Source organism: Manacus candei, unplaced genomic scaffold, assembly GCF_025592945.1.
Source record: "Manacus candei isolate 608988 ecotype Guabito, Panama unplaced genomic scaffold, ASM2559294v1 h1tg000048l, whole genome shotgun sequence".
Classification (NCBI taxonomy): domain Eukaryota; kingdom Metazoa; phylum Chordata; class Aves; order Passeriformes; family Pipridae; genus Manacus; species Manacus candei.
In genome coordinates this window covers 251,412-273,291 of record NW_026138096.1, presented here as the reverse complement: position 1 = coordinate 273,291, position 21,880 = coordinate 251,412, and the positions used below count along the sequence as shown (strand labels likewise).

General features: G+C 38.3%; 1 protein-coding gene and 1 long non-coding RNA gene across 11 annotated transcripts in view; one reads left to right on the top strand and one right to left on the bottom strand.

The window, feature by feature from the left end:
• LDB2 (LIM domain binding 2) overlaps window positions 1–21,880 on the bottom strand; it is a 304,168-nt gene that overhangs the window by 53,316 nt on the left and 228,972 nt on the right. For all 10 annotated transcript variants that reach the window (XM_051798468.1, XM_051798471.1, XM_051798465.1 and 7 more), the window contains one exon: window positions 335–507. In XM_051798468.1, coding sequence (XP_051654428.1) covers window positions 335–507 — 173 coding nt within the window. The remainder of the gene's footprint in view (window positions 1–334; window positions 508–21,880) is intronic.
• LOC127476078 (uncharacterized) lies at window positions 682–18,602 on the top strand. Its single transcript, XR_007906468.1, has 3 exons — window positions 682–750; window positions 13,243–13,284; window positions 17,545–18,602. It is a non-coding gene; the product is annotated as an uncharacterized LOC127476078 (long non-coding RNA).

Sequence of the window (21,880 nt, the reverse complement as noted above, 5' to 3'; positions counted from 1 at the left end):
TGAAATCTCACTGTTGTTTTAAAATCAAGCCCAGAGAAAAGGAGATGGGCAGGCTGAATTTAATTCACATAAAACTGATAGTTCTGGCCACTTGGCATTATGAGCTTCTCTTGTAATCTTTCTGGGAGAATTGCAGAAGATACCCACAGAAATTTCCAGTCACATAATGAATATAGAAAACAGTAATTAAATGGCTTCAAGGGTTTTCAGTATTAGAAATAATCTCAGTCTACCAGAAAAATTCAACAGCCAATATTTTTTACCCTTATACACACTAAAAAAGAAAAAGAAAGCCAAAAACCAACAACATGCTTTATTGAGTCTTCCCTGTTACCTTGGTAAACATAGGTTTTCCATGCTGAGTGACCATGGTGCATTGATCACAGTCCACTGTGATGGATGAGTTGTGGTATGACTCTTTTGAGTGCTTGAGAATGTAATACAGGTCTGTTACACCTCCTTCAAAGACAGTGCTAAAATAACGAGGAATGAGGGTCCTTCCAATTGCTGTGAGGAAAATACAAAGCAGAATTCAGCAAATGCTCTAGGTTATAAAATCTCAAACCATTTGCTAACAGCACATGAATAATTTTAAGTTCAATGAAATCAAACTTTCATTTAATGAATATAATACATGTTCTCTCCCTTTTGTAGAGATGAAGTTGCGCCTGCTCCCATTGAAATCAATGAAAATGGCTGATTCCATTCAGAGGGAGTGGGCTCATCATATTTAATCTTTTTACATTGATGGTAAGTTACAGTCACTCTTGAAACCATCTGCAAGGGTTTTTGTCCCAAAATAATTATTATACAAAAAGCCACATGGTGTCAATTACGACTGAAAGTTGGATATTACCCATAAGTGTATAAATACAAGTGGTGAGCATTTACAGAAATATACTTTTACACCCAAAAAAAGCAAAGCAAATTTATATATGGGGGTTGTGTACACATATACGTTTGTTTGTGTTTGGGCACAAGTATATTTATATATACCCATGCATACATGCATGCACACACACACACACACACACACACACACACACACACACACACAGGCACTCTTGATTGAATAGGAGGGCTACTGCTGAGAAATCAGAGTACTGGGGAATGAAAGAGAACCTGAGAATGCAAAACAATATGTGTTATACAATCTATGACTACCCACAAGTCTATCTGAGATCTCTCTTTAGACCACTGTTTATATCATAGGCTAAAAATCTGAGCAGACATCTGAACTCACTTATATGCCCCATTTACGCCCCAAACTAAGAACTTAAGGTACCCAGTTCAGCAATACTTAGTAGGGCAAAACTCTCACTGAAGTCACACCTCTCACTTCCATATCAGTATCAGCTAAATACTACAGGGTCTAATTCCAAATATGCAATAGTAATTCTGAGTGTACTTTAGATGCACAAACTAGCAGAAGTGCTGACATCAAAACCAATCATCTCACATGCAACTCATGCTTTCCATCTCCTTCTTTACAGATAAATTTGGATGTAACCACAAACCTGGTATGATAGGACACTTCAGTTTGTAATAGACCAATACTTCCACACAAAATGACTCATTGCTTTGCCTTCATTAGTCAATCCACAGTAATTCTGAGTGATGGATACATAAAAATTGCATCCATTTTAAAGGGAAAACCCAAGTAATCTAAATGGTCTCTTGGAAGAATGAGGTAGAAAAGTCACCATCAACAGGCAAGATTAGAGCTTATTAGTTCCTAATTCTTATTTGTCTGTTAGGACTATATGGTGACTCATGCCTCCCTCGCTGCATACTTTAAGAGTAATTTCTAAAAAACTATTTTCATAGAAATTTTGCCAGCAGATGAACAAAGGCTCCATAACCTAAAAATGCATTTGCAAATGGGTGTTGCAAATTAAAAAATACCGAATTTTCACAGTAGTTCTGTGAAAAATATGTTTGTTCTGTGTGTTACAATGTGGAATGTTGCATGTGCAGTCATAATGCACATTGTATAATGAAAATATGCAAATATAGAAAATTAGGACTTGTTAAAGCTTTTGCTGTAATATCAGATATCAGTGTAGTTTAATGTACAAAAACATACCACACTCTCTGGAAGTGGCTGAAAATTCAGTGACTACACTGAAAGACTATTCTGTGACTCTAGCTCCTAAAAAACCCCACCCAATCAACATGCACATATTATCTTTTCACGGTCTTTTATTTTAATTCAGAAAAACTGAAGTCCAGTGTATTAGCATAGCATTCAACTCATGCTTTAACTCAAATTTCTCCATGTTGGTATGGTATATAGTAAAAAGTGAAATTTACCCATCAAGTTAATTTCTTGCTCCCCTAAGGCTAATTAGTGCAAATTAAATTTCCTGCTAATCATCTTAAGCAGCAAATGTGTGATATGAAAATCCAGCATTCCTACTGATTGTGATAAACCTCTATTCATGTGACTTATGCACTGCATAAATATCTTGAAACTATTTAACTGCAGCTTATAGACTGTTCCCAAAGTAGCATGGTCATATGGTGTTGCTCTTTTCCTTGTATTCACAGCTACAACACATTAAAGGAGGCTAGAAATACATTAAATAACTTATTACTTTTCCTCGTAAGCATTATCTATATTTGCCACAGGGATATGCTACTGTGAACAACAAAGTCTGAGACCAAAAGGATGAAAAGGAATAGAGGTGCACACAAGGATATGCTCCATGGAACCTGATTTTGCATGACAGATGCACATGCAGACCCTGTCAGTCTGTAAAACTGAAAATAGCAGATGCAAACAACCAGCATAAATGATTATAGCTTAATATTCAACTCCACAAGAAATGGAAACCTGTATTGATGAGCAGACCTGTCCTCAGCGCACTATGTTGCTTTGCCACAAAAGACTGAAGCATGTTCAAGGTTTTGGTTCTCTTCCTGAAGCACTCAATGGTTTTAAAAGATCATTTCATTTCTAGGATAAACATGAAACTCTCTTCAGCGGTAACAAAGTTTATTTGTGCAGGAGATGGTATTTCCAAGAACAACAAAAGGCTGTGGAGTAGCTCCTCTAGAGATCATTGCAAACTTTGTGCATTTTTTAGCACAAATAACTTTTCCTTGCTTTTTCTCTTCCAAAACATGATTGCGTAGATAAGTATTCAAGTACAAATGTGTGTGCATGCCCTGCTCTGCTGCGTGCATACATACAATCCTTTCTTGGGCAAAAGAATGGTAATGTTGCAAAGATGCTTTTCCTTCCCTTCTCACAGGAGATGAACACGACCACGTGTGGAGGTGCACACTCCACCTCTGTCTGCCACGCTACATCTCAACAAGATTTTAGTAATGCCACGTATCTTATGCTAGAGACAGCTGAAGGATACTTCCTAGGAGAATCCTGGATAATGAGAAGGCAGGATTATGAGATAACCTGATACTTGTGGCCACTTCAGGATGTTGCTTAATCATCCTTGCGCCAGTGCAGTGAACTCATCTTGCAGAACCCAGAGCAAACTGTATGCTAACTTGGTCTTGGGTTTGCAGTTCCCCAGAGGCAGCCACAGCAACAATGAAAAGTATATAAATAGCACATCCAACTGCACCAGTGGGGTTGAATTAAGCTTTACATGCCACTGCAGTTGGAATTCTTTCATATTTTAGAGCTTGGCTTTTAGCCCACAGAACACACATTCAGAATATATGTCTGTGCATAGTTTCGTAGGGCTCCTCCCTGCCACATCACACATTCCTAAAGGAGCATTGCCTGGGGACCCTCAAAGCCAGCACACAGATCTCAGCCACAGGATCTCCCAACACGAGTGTTTGCAGTAGCAGTTTGAGTACGGGAAAATTCTTGTAACTTCGTTTCCTGATGTCAGGAAATTCTTTCTTTCTTTCTCCATTCTTCTTGCTCACCCACACCCATAGTCCAGTTGTCTGTTTTCTCACCTTAGGGTTGGTGGCTTACATCAGTTATCTTCCAAGTTCACTGTTCAATTCCCAGTATCTCCCTGTCTTCTCTCCCCCTCCGCACATGCTGCCCCTTTTTCTTTTGCTCAAGGACACTCATCAACCCATTCCAAATCTGCCTGATTTCCTCATTCTTCTTACTTAAGTAGGCCCAGTTATCTAGTCTCAGCCTCCTTGTTGTCCTCTACTCTGCCCAAAACGCCAGCTCCACATACACTTTTTTGGTTCCCTTCCTACCTAGCCAAGCTTCCACAGCTCCTTGACCCAGGCTCCCTGCCTCAGCAGTCTCAGCACTGTTCTGGATCTTGTTTGGTTTTTTGTTTGGTTTGTGGTTTGTCTTTTTTGTTTGTTTGGTTGGTTGGTTTTGTTTGGTTGTTTTTTGGTTGTTGTTTGTTGTGGTGTTGGGGTTTTTTGTGTGTATGGTGGTGGTGGTGGTGTTGTTTTTGGTTTTGTTCTTGATTTGTTTTTTTTCCTCCAAAATTATTTCTCTGCACTTTTTCCACTCTGTCTCCTCCTAAGAGCAGATTCTTTCTCTAAACGAACCCCATCTCTCCTCCCTTCCTTCAGCTTCTCATCAGCAAGAGACCATTCAAGAAGACCTCTTCTCATTGTGTCCCTCATTCAGCCAAACCTGTTCCCTGTTTTTTTCATTGACTTCCAACTCTCCCTTACTTAATCATCCTCCATCTTCTTTCATCTCCCATTTACCATTTTTTCTCTCCCCTATCTCATCATATCAGTGACATCTTGTCCTGACTTTTTCCCTTCCTTTTTTTTTTTCCCTCCTCACCCCTTTTTTTACCCCTACATTCAGGTCAAGTTCTTTCCTTCACAGGGCTGCCTGGATCCCAGACATATCTGCTGGCAGTGTAGAAGAAAAGGTTTCCTGCTTTTGCATGCAGCACTGGCTGAGCCTTCTCTGTGGGTTTTGCAGTGGAAATGACAACAACTTCACACAGCCCTGAGCTCCAAAATATCTAGTTACTCTATGTAGTTGGCATGTGGTTAACCCCATTGGACTCTGATGAGGACAATTACTATATTCCTTGGAAAGGAAGACCTTGGGAATTTTAGCTGTTGAACTGTAGCAAAGCCTGCACTGCATACCTTTTTTTTGGTGACCTTTTTCGCTCAAATATTTAGAAATCTGCTAAATTCAGTCAGATTTCCACAAAGAGGACAAAAGGGACACCCCTACCACAAAGGTGAGCAACCATACTCCAGAGCATACAGGTTTTTAGACATTTAAAAAACAAACTTGCAAGGCTTTAGTAACATGGAAAAAACAATATTTTTCCATTTGGAGGGAAAAAAAAGAAATCTTTTTTTGCCTTATATAAAAAAGAACTAGATAAAAGCAAAAACAATTTCAGCTTTATTAGATCAAGCTTAGCAAAATTATAAATAAGTAGAAAGAAGGCCTTTTCATGGGACTTATCAAGCAATACTAATAATAGATATCATCTGCCTGCAAAAGTACATTAGAACAGCCCTGACTGCAGGTGCTGAGGCTCTAAGCCCAATAGTCAGGCTTAGAAAAGCAGACGTAGCATAAGAAAGCATATCTGCATCTACAAATACTAACAGGTCCCATTTCCCAGAAAAGGCCATTTAATAGTGTGAAATGGGACACCTCACATTGCAAGATATTGTATATACTAGAAGGAAAATTCACCTGGCCCTCAGCATTCAGGCATTAATTCCAGATCACTGGAATGCTGCTTTAAATTATCATTTTGTCCTGGGCAGCAATCTTCCTCCCTAGCTGAGTGTCTGAGGATGTACCTTTTCTCATGAGAAGTGGGCACTGACACTTAATGTTTGCTTCACTTGTGCTAGCAGTTGCCCAGATAGCAAAGCAAACTGACAAAGATCAGTTGGATTTAGCAACAAGAAATAGTTATTTATATGAAAATGTCTATAAGAAAGGCATATCTGAAACAACTATTTTGCACAAAACAGAATGCTGTCATCTGCTGGCATGAAACAACTTCAGTCTATTTTGTGGTGTAACAGCTTGGCTACATGTGATTCCATACACATTTTCCAACCAAAAAAACAATTTTAGAATTGAAGTAAGACAGATCTGTGACACTCCTCCAAACATGAGCAGTCCAGAAATCAATTAATTCAATCTGTGAACGTAGGCAAGAAGCTTTATAGGTCAGTAACAGTTATATGTAATTTCTTAAGTATCACACCTGGGGAATTCTAAAGAATAGAATTAAACCATCTAACATATTAAATGGCCCAAGGCCTGCCTCTTAGGGAGGGACACACTGAGGTCATGCTCCTGCTTTTTGGCCTGGGCATGCAACGATGATGATTAGGGTGCTCTTCTGTCACCCTTATCCCAGGAATCATTATTTTCATGCTGTCATTTAATTTATTTTCCCTTTTAAATATGTTTGCCTGAGTGTAAAATACTTCATTCTGTCAGGAATAAGTTTAATTCTAGAATTATTTTTCTATCCCACATTGCGTCAAGATCTCCAATGATCTCTAGATGGGAATGTCCATAACTTGTGAAGTTCAGAGCTTTTGCAAGCCTTAGATGACCTATGGGCAGAAAGCCAGTTAAAAATACAGTTTGTAATATAATTGTGGTACCACTACACACTGTGGTGATGATGATACTGTTAGGTTGGGGTTTTTTTTCTCAAGGAAGATTTGAGTAAAATAGAAAGCAAACATGTTTTTCTAGTTCACAGGAAACTGGCATTATTTGTGGGCTAGGAATAGAAGAACATTTCCTCCTTTTGTGTACCAAAGATAGACTGTCAAAATCTCAGTGCCCTCTCTACAGAATGAAGGGTCATGTCCTCTTTGCAGAAGCAGGGCTTGATAGCAAACCCCTCACCGAACTGTTCACGTGTTGCCTTTACAGTAGAAGCTCTCAGGGGCAGAGACTTGGATTTAGCATATACATATACACCATGTAAGATACTGTCAAGTTGGTATAAAAAAGAAACAATGGAAGTGTTAATCAGTTAAATAAAAATATTGGGTTTATTGCTTCCAGGCTGGTTTTTGCAGCTCTGAATCCTGTCAAGTCCTATGTCTTCAATTAAAATTAGGTAATAAAATAAGTAATAAAACAGAAACAAATAAAACCAAAAAATATAAAATATAAAAAGCCTTTAAAAGTGCCGCAGAATCAGCGGCAGAATGAAAAAAACACTCTCTGCCTATAGCTTAAAGGAGCTCTGGAAGCTCTGGTGCAGTCTGCAGCTGATTATCTCATCAGTATGCTATAGCTGGGCTTGAGGAACTCTGCTGGTTGGGATTGCGGGGTTTTTTTGGCTCCCAATACAAAATGTTGAGCTATCCCATAAAGCTCTAGGCAAACTATGAGAGTCTCTTGCTTGAGAAATTATCACAGTTGGATCTCAGTAATTAAATGGAGATGTAACAAATAACTCTCCTCAGCCAGATGCAGGGACTAGGGAAGCCAGAAGATGACATCCCATCGATTGCAAATGAACCCTTCCTGAGCACTGCAGAAGAGAGCATGGGCTTTCTGTTAATTGTTAATTGACATCTCTGGTCATGGCTAACTAACATCTACGTGGCCCAGAGCTTGGCATATTCATTTACATATGTTTCTATAACTGAAATAAACACATCAGTGCTCACAGAGCAAAACCGAATGGAGTTACATAGTAATATCATTGCTGTTATTCTGCCTATACTTCTATTTGCCCAAAAATTGACCCAGTGAAAGAGCACATCAGCCATGTTTTCTTCTGGACACAGTCCACCTGGTTGGGATGTGAAGGGAGGGATCCCTCAATCAAGCTGGACAATAGTAAAGCTCCAGTTTTCAGTACTGGGATCTGCTATCTGGAAGAAGCTGCAGCTTTATCTACTGAGTGGATTCAAACCCAAACAACACAAGTCTGTCAATTCCCAGGAAAATCTACTGTCAGATTTGATAGTGTGGCATGGAAGGCAGTGAAAAGACAGTCTAATAAGTCCAAACTCTCTCTCAGAGACATGTGGGCCATGTTGATTAATCCACCCACATGTAAAAAAGAAGAATCTGGCACATACAGACCTGTCCTTTTTTTCTCCCAATCTAGTGGGTAAGATTGGATTTCTATCATGTAGACTACTTATACAATAGAAATTAGAATGTATGATTAATCTCCATTAACAGAAATTTATAGTTATTTATACAAATTAAGCATTAAATAAAAGTAAATTTAAGATACAAAATCTATACTACATTAATAATAATACTACTATACTAGACTATACTAGTCTAGTGTACTTTTAATAGTAGCATACTAGTAATATAGTACATATTTGCACATTCAGAAAAACATCTGTATAATCTACAGGCATTATAGATTCTAAACTTCATGAAGTTTAGAAGACAGTGGAAGCACTATCTCCATATTGATAATAAAGCACACCTTTTGAGGAGTAAAATTAGCATTATATATATTCTTCCCTTGTATTTACAATTTTGTTTTTATCTTTAATGATCTACTTGACACTTCCTGGAAATTGTGGAAATCTAATGCTTCCAACCAATTTACCTATGTTTTTAATTTTTATAACAAATTTACAAAGTGGGATGTGTGATGTGGATTCAGCACTGTTTCTGGGTGACTTGGATCCTTCCCACAACCAGAACCCAATGTTTTTGTTTAGATACATGATGTATAATGGTATCTGGAATATCTTATTTATGTCAATAACTTTACCTACAGTTAAAGGCAATATTAAATATTAAATATTAAAGCTTATAAAGTTGTAAATGTCTAGGTTTCCCTCTCCAGTTCCTTCTATCCTGTGTAATTCAATCACTGTGTTAGGTTTGACTTTGTCTTTTGTCCAATAAGTATTTTCTAACAATATTTTAGTCTAGTGAGGGTTTGCGTGTATAATTTTGATTCAGTTGACAGTGTGTTTCCTTTACTGGAAAGAGTGTAACCAGCACTTCAATCCTCTAAAACACACTTGAGTCAAGAGCAAGTAAGAAACTTTATGACAGTGAGACCTCAGCTTAACTCCCCACACTTCATGACCCTTATTCTCAACAGTCAAATAATCTGCAACTCAATCTTAAATCCTTCATCTCTCTGAAGAGAGATAATATTTCACTATAATTCATTTTTGTAAAAACATTCAGAAAAGAACTATAAAAAACTCTCTATATCTCAGTACAAAGCTAAACTGCATCAGTGTAGTTTTTCATTAAGGCTCAGCCAGCCTACCTATTACAATGAAATCTCCTCCCAAACCCTTTCCTTATTACACTGGCAGCAGACCACTAGTCTTTAAAGAATTGCTTACCACAAAATTCAGTCATCAGTTCTTGAGTATTTCAGCCTCAGGCTAAGAGAGTCTGGACCAGAGAATGTAAAGAGAAAACAGCAGTCCAAGATCCCTTTCACAGGATCTGGGCTTGGGGGCATCATCCCTCCCTCCACTTGGAGCAAAGTCACCTGCAATGGCTTGTCTAGGGCTGTGTCGATTGGGGTTTGAATATCTCCAGAGATGGAGCCTTCACAATTTCTCTTCTCACAATGAGTGAGTGTTTGACCACCTTCGGAGGAAATCAGTTTTTCTTGTGTTTAAATGGAATTTTCTGTGTTTCACTTTGTGCCCAGTGCCTCTTGCAATACTGAGAAGCCTGTCTCTGCTTTACTCCATCTCCATCATATATTTAAACACATTATAAGCTTCTCCAGATTGCACAGTCTCAGCTCTCTCAGCCTCTCCTCATATAGCAAATCCTCCAAGCCTTTAATCACATTCATGGCTCTTTTCTGGACTCATTCCAGTATATCCATGTCTGGCTTCTAAATAGTGAGTCCAAACTGAGTATCCTACACAGATGTGCATCATCAGGACTGAGGGAAAGACCACCTCCCTCAAACTCTGCCTCACACAGCCCAGGAGGCTGTTGATTTCTTTGCTGCAATGGCACATTGCTGGCTCACAGTCAACTTCAACTCAGCTCCTTTCCTGCAGATCTCACAACCACCGTCTCAAGCTGAAGCACAAATAGCAGAGCATCAGCCCTGCACAGCTCCACACCAGCTTCAAGCTTTAAGTTTTTGCTCCGTATCCAGCGACAACACTCTAAGTACTTAGGGAATCTATTAATCGATCATAAAATGAAAACTCACAGACCGTACAATTTATTGTTTAAACAACTGAATTAGGTTTCTAACAGTACAGAGCAGGCCAGACTCTTACTCCACACTGAAAAATTCAGAATTTCTGATGGTAGGCATATTTCTCAGGAAGCATATGTTCTAAAGTGACTTTTTAAGCTGGAGGGGAGAAATGTCTGGGGGGGGTTACCCACACACAGACATGTCCTAGATGAGGAAGCTCCAGCTTTAATTGTAAAAACTTCTACATCTTATAAATCAAAACCATCACTTCCCACCAAAGATCTACACATGAATATTTAGCAAACAGAAGATTTGTATTTGCATAAAAATACCACACTCTGAATGCAAATAAAGCCAGAACAAATGGTTTGCCTGCTTGCCGTATACAGCCACTCACACTTCTGTCTGTGCTATCATTGTGTCTGAAGAAAGAGTAGTTCAGTTAATTTTGTTCAACAACTGCAAAGAAGGAAGTTTTAAGAACAAACCAGAGGTTATTCACAGCTGTATGACAAACCACTGTCAAAACATAACAAACCACAACCAAACTCAAGCAGAAAATGACAAAATGTAAGACCGTAAAAATGATGGAAATTGTGTAGGACAGGCATTTTAGATGAACAAATGCAATCTGTACCAACATAAAGGACCAACACAGCACAGAAAATGATACCCAGAAAAGTCGTCTCAAGAAATAAAGTCAAAAACATAAAATTCAAATGACAGGACACCAAAAGGAACAGACAAAAACCAGGGAAACCATCCAGTTGTATTAAATCAAGCACACCCCTGACCCCTGACTTCATCTGACCTAGTAGAATGTTAAACACGGCATGAAACAAAAAATTATGTAAAAACATAAGCAAAATGACATTAAGATAAAGTGATACTGGCCATACCCTCCCATACTGCTACAATTCATTTAAGCAGGTGCCCAAGATGGTCTGGGGCAGAATCCAGAGCTCAAAACCCAAAGATTAGTTGCTGTAGAAAACACATGTCTGCCTTTCTGTGGTGTGTTCATGCAGGTGGTGGGTTAAGTGACCAACCCACACATTTCACAGCCATCGACTTGATTTATCTCTTGTTGATATCAATCAAACAGTTCCATGAAAATCACTGGACCCACACCAATAACCACTTGCTAAGAATTTGTCCATTATGCTGGGGATATCCCTTCCCCACTCCCCACCCCTCAACTGTATAAATATTCCAATTATTGTTGTGAAAGCACATAGGAAGATCCATTGTGTTATATTTGCTGAAGTGAAGTTGTTCTGAAGAGAGATGTCTGCAAATATAATTCTACCAGTTTCTAATTTCCAGCCTCTCCTATGAACCATGTTTAGATGGGAAGCTGAGGCAGAAAAAAAAACAATTAATGTTTGCTCTAGAAATACTATTAAACACATACAGCCTATATAAGGGAAGAATAAACAATTGACAAAGTACTGCTCTGAATAATGCATAGGCCCCTTTCACTCTTTCACACTGGAAGAGAAGAGAAGCTGTGAGTGACTGAGACAGAGTACCACGTGTAGTGCAAAGCTTTTCCACTTCTAAAGTTCCTGATTCTCATCCAGGAAAAATCAGTAACATCACACACCTTTAAATAGATGTAACCTTGATAAATTCTATTTTTGGTTTCGGTCCAGTTTGCATCTGCCAGAATAGCATGTCACGTCATCACCACCATGCCCAATGAGAAGCCTGAGGACACCATTCATGATGAGAAGCCTGAGGACAAGCACAGGTTGCTGGGACCTCAGAGGGCTTAGCTTAGACAGAATTTACCTTTCTTCTTAGATGCTTTCTGCAGCTCTCCACAGGCTCCCTTCCACTGAGAGATAGACAGTAACAGTACTTATGGCAGCTAGTTTAAGTTAGTCGAAGCTATTCTCTCACTGTGGTTAGTACAGTGTAAACATAGCCACGAATGTTTCTATAAAGCATATTGTAGGCAGACACCAACTTGCTCTGCTAACACTCTGAGTAACCCAAAAGCTACACGTTTGCATAGCGTGGCATCACGTCTGAGCAAGCAAATCCTGCGAAGAGGCAGCAGATATTTGTTGGGGCTCCAAGGCAGATGAAAATGGCCACACAGCATCTGGTCAGCTCGGTGTGTGGGAAAAACAGGCTCATACAAGCATTCGCCGTACAGGCGTAGCTGACCTCCTTAACACTGGAAGAATTCTATTCCTGGCAAGACTGAAACACACAGGTTGGCCATATGAAGAAGAAAGATACTCCCTTCCCTGAACACAGGAATTCTCACTCAAGCACTGTCAGTCTAGCATCACAGCATGGTCCACATTCAGGTGAAAAATATCAGAGGTGAAATGGGTTGGTATGTGCATCAAAGGGGATATAACGTAGTGGGGAGTGTGTCTGGAGAACTGGTGGGAGGTGAGGGGTTACAGTGATACGATAAAAGATATACATGGTATTCTCAAAATCCTCAAACTGCATTGAGAACATGTGGATTGATAACCAGCATGATTTTTCTGGTAATTTTATGCTGTAGATGTATGAACAATATCTCACCAGTGGATAATATCAGTTGTCGGTTATATACATGTTTTATAACAACCAGAACACTCTTTTTCAAAAAGCTGTTGGTGGTTGGCTTTGATTTTTTTTTTCTGCAGCAAAGCTTGCTTTCCCACTCTCTTTCTCCTTCTCTTTCAAGCTCATGGAAGCTAACTGCAGAGAAAGTAAAAAGGTATTGAACACACTGGACAAAATAATTAGAAAAATAGTCTACCATTTAAAAACGTTTTTCTGGTTTTAAAAATGCAGCTTGTTTATTACCCTTAAAATGAAGGCAAATGCCCTGTGTTCAGTTATACAAATCAGATGTCTGACAAAATAACATGAAGTAATAAATAAGCACTTTCAGAAAAGGGCAAGCAATGTAACAGGTTTATAAGCTTCAGCCAGAACACACGTTATACATAGTTTTTAATAAAATTTTATGCAGCAAATACTGCAGAATGCCCTTAACTCAAAAAAGGTAACATCAGTAATAAGTATTATAACAAATCCCTGCTCAAGTTGAAACAGCCTCTTCCTGTTTTCTGTCCTTTTAGCTGTATGATACATTTTTTCATGTTTTACAGAGAGGTATTATGTTTTCTTCTTGATATAGTTTTTCTACAATGACTCGCTGTGATTTCTGGAACCACTACAGGTAAGATGCAGTTCTCATGTCAATCTTGAAATGCCACTGTCAGGAAAATTTCAGGGACTCCCAGAACATACAACAACTGGTACACAGGATCAACCCAAATGCCCACTCAGACCAACATCTTTGCCTAATCACAGACTACCTAAAAGAAAGAATGGAAAAACAAAGACAAAAATGGAAAAAAAATAATCGGACAAGTGTGGCATGATCCCAGTCCAGGTCCATCGCACCTACTTCCAAAAATGAACATAGGTTGCATACATTCAGACATGGAAGTCATGGCTTTTAATAGCTATTGACATCCAAGTACAATGAGAGCACAGGGAATCCCACACTTCAAATATCACCCTAACAACTCAATTTACTTAAAGAAAAATATATACAAACTTTATGTTCCCAGACTAGAAGCATATAAAAAAATTCTCTTGGAATATATTTTCCTACAGAACTGAAGAAATTCAAGGTAGGAAGTTCTTTTCTAAAGGTTTAGTTGTAATTTTTCTTTATCAGCAGTGCCAATAGGGTTACAGAGCAACTCTGCCAATAAGAATCCCCACTGACATCAGGGAGAATGATCCCAGATACATAACTAGATGTTCTGGTGTCTTAACATGCATATGAGCATGTAATTAAAAATACTTCTTTGACAAATTAAATATATTTTTTCAAAATTTACCAACTTTTAAAAATGTACAGAAATCACCTAATGTGGCAAAACTAATTTAATTTGGTATACTTCAAATTCATTATGTTCAAATAGGACTCAATAAAAAAATAAGAAACTCCCCCTTGGAGTGTGAACATGCCAATCTATTGCTGTATACATACGTATTTGAAATATCCCCCTGACTTTTAAATAATTTGTACATATCTCACAACTAAGAACATATTCTTTTTTTTTAATAGCAGCATTGCAAGCTCAGTTCAGGATCTGGAAACAAATTTGTGTATTGTTGTAGTGCCAACTACTGCAGTGAATAGTGAGCTAACATTTGTTTACAAAACCTAACACCATGTAAGAGTAAGCTTGGTAGGAACCTATTTGTACTTTTGTTATAAGACATAAAAAAGATGCTGGAATAAAATGCAGAAAACACCAGTCCAAAATTGTTCTCTTGTGGGCATCCATTACACAGGAGAGTAATAGAAAGTAACACTCCTACCAAGTTATTTTTTTCACCATAACCATAGGAAAACATCTCTGTCTAAAGTCAGCCTTCCTTCACTACACTAATACATGAATATTTTCAATTTATTTCCCCCCCTGTTAATACTGATCTTACTTCAGACATTATTCAAGAACAAATACTGGTCTCTCATGGATCTCCACTTAAACAGCAGGCATTTTGATTGCACAATGATAAGAAGAATTAAAGAAAATAATCTTCATTTTTGTGAAATTAATCGTCTAAGAGGTGAGGGCAGAGGAGGAGTGCTTTACTCTGATGCAGGACAAGTAGATGCACTGTTTCTGCTCCCTATGTTTCTGGATTATGCCAGTCAAGCACAGGGAATGCAACCTGAAAATATGGGTTTTGCTCTGCAACTGCTTGCTAACACAAAGTGAAGCCTCTGAATTTTTTTTTTCAGCAAAATTGTGGATTAATTCAAAACTAAAATGTCATTTTGCTACAAAAAGTAGAAACGGAGGAAAAATCGTCCACAGTGAGGCATAAAGCAATTTAGACAAATAGAAGTTGTTCCCAGACCTCTGCACAAGCCTTGGACTGAACATGACATTTAAAATTTTTTTGGATCAGCACTCCTGTATTTCATACAGTACTTTATCCACATCCCTCCTATCCTCCTGTTCGTAGAATGATCACAACAAGAAATATAAATTTAAAGGTTGTTCTTGCATACCTCACACCTGGTTAGAGTTAGAAAGTGCTAAAAATCATATGAGTGAGTTTATTCTCACAGGCTCTTTAGCTTGCGATTCTTGTGGTTTCAGCCTTTGCAAGAACCTCAGAGGAAGTGGTTCTTAAAAAGAGATGGCTATTTTGCTTGCCATTGTAAAAGACAGAAATTACTTTGATGGTCTGAGATATGGTTTTGAGCTTCAAAAATAACTCATTAAATACTTGAATATATGCAAGATAGCATAGAAAACAATTCACAGCAACTAATGTGATACTAAAATCTCTCCTCCCCAGGCTTCGTAGCCAGTAGGTGCCCACACTGACTGAACAATGTACCACAATGCCTGTCACACAAATGCAGAAAAGATTCATGGCGTGGTTTGGTTTTGCCACACCACACAACTGAGTCTCACCTGTTACTGTCAATGAAACTCATGACGGTACGATAGAGACCCATACCTCTGAAAGAAGAAAATACTGACCCTCTCTTACAGTATGTGCTTTGTGTCTACAGAATGTGCCCACTTACATGTTTAGCAAAGTATGATTCTGAATTTCTTCAGGATAATCATCTATGCCTACACACTCATGCAATATCCTACTAGGGTGGAACAGGAGCTTCTAACTGTACACACATTGTGTCAGCAAAGCAGCATCGGTTTCATTTCCCAGAGCTATTCCCATGAGGTGGTGTGCAATGTAGTCACAAATGACTTTTCTCACCTTTAATTTCTCCTAAAAATCTACCACTTCCAAGGCAGATGGCAGGCTACACCCCCAAAGAGGCAACTTCACAGGAAGCCGTTGCTCTGCGTGGGGATGCTGCGTAGGGAAGCTGAACTTTTGCTTCTCCTCTGCTATTTCCACCTGCTTTTTTCCCCCTGAGTTTCATCACTTGTATGTCATCCCATTCACATTTTACTCTCCCATGTTGTGAGCTGTCTGCTCCATTCAATGTCCTTCAGAGGGGTACTCACATGGAATTCACTGACAAGAAGTTCACCCAAACCATTTCCATTGAAGAATTTGTGTTTCCTGCTTGTTTGTTAGGTTATTGGTGCTTTGTACGTTCTGCCTAAATGCACCCAAAACTTCAGAATCACAAGGAAGGTGATGGAAATAGTCGAATTTCAGAACGTAGGTTTTCATGCAACTGTGAGGAGAATTAAGAGCAAATGGTAGTACTAACGAAACAACATTTTTGTTTACTGCATCAGAGTTACAAGTTGCACTTGAGGAATGACATTCTTAACAGTGTCAAGAAAAAGTGGTGATTACTTTATAAGGGGTAAATTTTAACCCAAATGCAACCAGAAACCAAGAAAAATACTTTTTTTTTTTTTTCCGGAGAAATGTTTCTGTTTACACTCCCGTATCACAGAAAAAAATGACAATATCTATGTTGTGGGTGTCTTTGTGTCCCCAGTGATTCCAGATATTAAGAATATTTTAGCATATTCAACAGTGATCTATTTGAAATAAAAAAACCTTTATATAAGTAACCAACTGATACAAAATAATCACCTCCTTTCCATAAACTGTGATGACTATACTATGTTGGGTTGACATATCCCAGGCAAATCACAGAATATTCTGACTTGGAAGAGACCCACAAGGATGATCAAATCCAACTCTTAAGTGAATGGCCCATACAGAGATTGAACACACAACCTTGGCATTATTAGCACCATGCTCTGACCAGCTGAGCTAAATATAGCCATGATCCCTGCTGCATTTGCAGACTAGTCCCGAGAAAGTGACTGCCAGTGGATGTTTTTTAAGGGACGCAGTGAGATGACAATTATGGGGGATTCTTCCAACTACCTGCCCACCTATGAATCATTCTCCTAAATTTACCAGGAATTATTATGTTGTCTTTATTACATGTGATTCTAAGCAGAAGTCTTGCTGAAACATTGAATAAAAACTGTACCGCTGGTGACATTAGACATGTTGGAGGAAAGAGTCGGCCGCTTGTATACCTGGTAACCACAGCAAAACAGTATTGCAAGATGGATGATCCATATAATTGATATCACATTGGTGTCACTGTGATGGAGAATTGTACAGGTTTTCTTTTTGTCTTTTTCACTGTTTTTTCTGCATGCATCACTGACAGTAGTAATATGAAACTGCTCTTATTTGAAACATAGTGGCCTAGAAAATACATAAACTGATGCCAGTATGTCTGCTACAGAGCAGAAGGATCCCAAGGGGCTCCCGTTATAAGATTATTCCAGTATGGGTCAACTGTTGCAATATTCAGCAACCAAAATATCATTAAAGCAGCTATTCCCTACTAGGTCCTTTCCTATCTAACACCTTTTTGAGTAAAAACTTGGATGTTTCCTCCAACATATATATTTTTAATATCCTGATCTTGCTTGTTCTTTCAAAACAGATGGGTGATCTGCAGAAATGAATCTCATGTTTTCAATGGCATGACAGTCCTTGCTATGGTGTATTCATATGGTTCCCTCTACATCAGTTTTGCTTCCTGACTCCGCTGCATGGTTACAAGAGACATTAACTTCATACATTATTCTGCTGGTAAAATGAAGATCCTCATTCCCCAAAAAGGTTTAGGAAATGTAGGCTCACTTTAAGAGTAATTCTCTATATGATCTGGAACAAAGTTACCGTCATGAAAGGCACTGACAGCAGGGGGATGATTCCCTTCCAAAGCTGCAAGATAAATACCCTTTGAAAACAGGAAACATACAATTGTATTTATTCACTTAGGTTCCTGAAGTGTGCAATACAGAGTCCCCTCACTCCTCAGCATCATTGGGAAGAGTCAATGGCAGTTCAGTCTTTGCTGAGATACAGAAGGCAGCCTGCTTGCCTTTGAGCAGACAAACTTTCCAGTAACTCTTACAATTTAGACCGACTACATGCATTAACATTTGTTGCTGCAATGACTGTCAATTAACATATGCAAATTATGGTTTAAAATATGCAAACCATATGTAAATCACACTTATTTTTAGAAGGCTTACCTAAAGAGGGGGATGTAGCTGTCACGTTTAACAATAGCAAACACCTAATAGCAAACGCCTACATGTAAAACTACTAAAAGACACAGTAATGGTGCAGTGTTGAAGCACATCTGAACCTACATCCTCTTTCAAGACAAAAAGTAAGTTTTTATAGGGTTTTTTTTCTGGCATTCATTCCTGATGTATTGCATACATATGCCTACTAGCAAATGCTTTAAAACAGGATAGATGGAAATATTTCAACAGATAAGCTTGCAAAGAACAGTCTTTTCCCTGAATATGTTAGTGAGCACGTAATGCTCTGCAAGACAGACAGTAGCTACAAAAACCCCTTTTACCCTGAATAAAAAGTAATGACTTGGCCCACGTTATTATGTCACTGCTTTTCTCTGAGAAATTGAGTCCCAAAATGGAATCACAAACTCATGAAGAGCTCCAAAGTCTTCCTTAATTTACCATCATTTTCACTTGAAAATCTTGAGAGCAAATTTCAAAGCCCTCCTCATTAATGTCATATGGCTCACAGTAAACTGGGGGTAATTATTTCACAAAAAGTAATTAATTTTTTTTGTTCATGTCAGGAAGATGGGTACTGAACATGTGGGAAATTGAAACAGAAAGCTTACAACACTTTCACTGAAAATACTCTTCTTACAGTCTAGTTCCTAATCTATGAACAGTTTGATAGAAGTACAACTGTAGAACAGTAAGTATTATTGAAATACTTAAGACAGCAACATTCCAGGAGCAGTCACAGCAGAATTGGGTAACCAGATACTATTCAGGTAAAGCTTATTCCTCTTTGTGTACAGGCATGAAACATGCAGTTATAAATGTATCATCCTGAAAACACTTAAGGACAACCAAAGACCCATGGTCACAGCCAAAGCCCTGTGGTAGGCAGAGAAGGAGCAATGCAGGACATGACCGGCCTTAGCTGCTTGCTGTCATCCCACTGGGAGTTAAAGCCCAGGCGGAGACACCTTGCCAGCCCCTGCAAAAGCCCCTACCCCAAACGAGGGCTGGGTGTGGCTGACGCTGACTTGCAGATGAAGCATTTGACACGTGCTGATGTCTGTCACCTCCAGAGGAAGAGTAGTAGCAAACAGCAGGGACGGTCACTTTTTAAATAACTACAGCTGTTTCCACATGTGACTGCACTCTAGCTGGGAGCTGCAACCATTATTTAATTGTAATTTCAGCTAACCATTTTGCAGTAATTGATGGCTGAATAAGAAATCCAACAACTGCCTATATGGCTGAACAAATTATATTTTACTTATAATACCTTCTTAACTCAGCCACCCACCATGGTTGAAATATTTGATTGCTAAATTGATTTTTCATTAATTTAATCTTCAAGGATGATTATTATTCTGAAGCTGGACCACACACAATAAAAACAGGCATTTTATTAGTTATATAGTCACAGGGCATATAGAGAAAAAGGCATGAGCCCTGGCTGATACATAATTTGTTGTTCCAATGCCAACTTGCAGAATACCATTACCTCATCACAGTTGGTCGGATAGAAGTGAAAAGAAATTTGGGTCCCATTACTCTTTCTAAAAATTCTTGACCTTGAAAATATGGAACTACTTGCAAGAGATTATTAAATAGCTGTAATAATAAAAAATAATCCCAACACTGAAATTTTAAATTAAGAAAAGCTCTTTCTCATTTCAAGACACATTTGTTATTAGGAAGACTGTGTGTCCTGGAAGTACTCTGTAATAGTTTCACAGTAAATAAGTGCTTTTACAACCATGGAAACGTCACTACCATAAAAGACATCCTTGTAAAAATTACAATCAATTATCAAAAGGTCTTTAATACACTTTAAAAATACATGTCACTGAAACTACTCACACAAATAAATGTTTGTGGCAGACCAAGAGGAAGACCTTAGTGCTTTTTCCATGAAGACTTGCTAGGAAGAAACCACTTACTCCAGTGAATAAAAGACCCAGCCAGCAACATAAATTAGTGGTCAGTGCAAAACTTCTGCTTGGTAATGTTTTCAAATTACCTCTTTTTTAATGGCAGTCACCATTTTGTAGGTCTTAACTATCCCATCAGGGTACCACTGACCTCCTCACAGTCTAGAGAGGCTGATTTTATTTCTAAGGTTAATATTCTCCCTTTTGGCAAGATTTTCGTTTTGTTTCTGGAAGTAACCCAGGCCCAAAAGGTTTCAACAGGATGTCCATCAACTAATGAATTAATCAGCTACACCCATAATGCCTAAAGCCTTGGACTGACCTGAAACTGGTAACGTCTCAAACAGATTACACCCACCAGGGACCCGCCTTTAACACTAGATCTTTTAAGAAATGCAAATGGAGAAGAAATGAGGAAAAACTAACTTCTGTGTCATTTTCTCTGCATATTATGGGTACATAAGAATCATAACAGCTTGTGTGATGAAGGTGTGAGGAAAGGAAGTGTAGTAATACAAAAGACATAGATGGTTCTTGACATATGTCCTTTTTGCTGCTTAGCAACATGTCAGTGTACTGCATTCTTTTTCTGTTTCAACTTTCTGCAAAAAGGATGTTTATACTGGAAGAATTGATTTTTTGCAGAACCCTATGCACAACCTTCTGCAAAGCAGTGGATACTGTGCTCTGAATAGAGCCCAGAGGATTCTGTAATTGAAATACTAAAATATTTTTCAAACAAGACAAGTATTCTCTGGTAATGTGAGCCAGACAAACCCAAGATGCTCCCCCAAGAAGAATTTTCTTCTTCTTTGTTTTAATAACAACTCTTGTAATTTAAAGTGCTCCATAAAGACTTGCCCCCCTCCTTATCTCTACCCCACCCTCTTCCCCCAATCCATTATTGCAGAGGAGTAAAGTGAAGAACCACTTCATAGTCAAAATTAGGTAGCCTGGACTTGCTTTGTTCACCAGAGTCCCTTTCTTTTCTTGCATGTCTTTTTAAATTATTTTTATTTCCTAAAGTCAGAATAACCCATTAAAAATATTTTTAATAGGAAAACGTTCCTATATAGTTAATTATTACTGACAAGCATCTAAAGATCAACATTTTTAGCTACTCAGAACCTTTACATTTATTATCCCGCTAGAAATGATGTGCATTTGAATTTTTACTGGTGGAATTCACATCTCAAGGATCATAACCTCCAAGAATTCCTTTCACATTCTGTGCCAAATTCAACCTTTTATTTCAGTAAAACTTACTGCCACACTGTTCCAGTGAAGTTGTTGTGGAAGTTAGCATACAGTGGAGACAACAGAGACTAGGTTTTTCATATTTTTTAAGGTTTGTGCTTGTGTCAGCAAAGAAGATGCACATTTTACCGGTATTAGAGGTGTTTTATGCCCTCTAGCAGCCTAGAAGTTTTGTTTACACCCACTCTCTTTCATTTGCCAAAATCATGAAATGGAGCCTTAACATAAATGAGAATAATTCTATATTTTTTTTAGAATACAATGTAGCTTTTGTACAATCTATAGTACCTCTAAGAAATACATAAGTCTTCTAAGTACTTTTGAGCACTGCTCAGAAGTATGAATGAGGACATCTGAGTACTTTGGAGCAATGTAGGTATGAATAAGGATTCTTCTCAAGTAAAGGGTATGTTTTGGTGTTCAATATCAATTTGAGGATAAATAAGTTCACATGGCCTAAGCAAGCTGTATGCATCACATATCATGCATTCATAGGTGATTAAGCAACAAAGAACAAGACTTCATCAATCTGACGATTTAG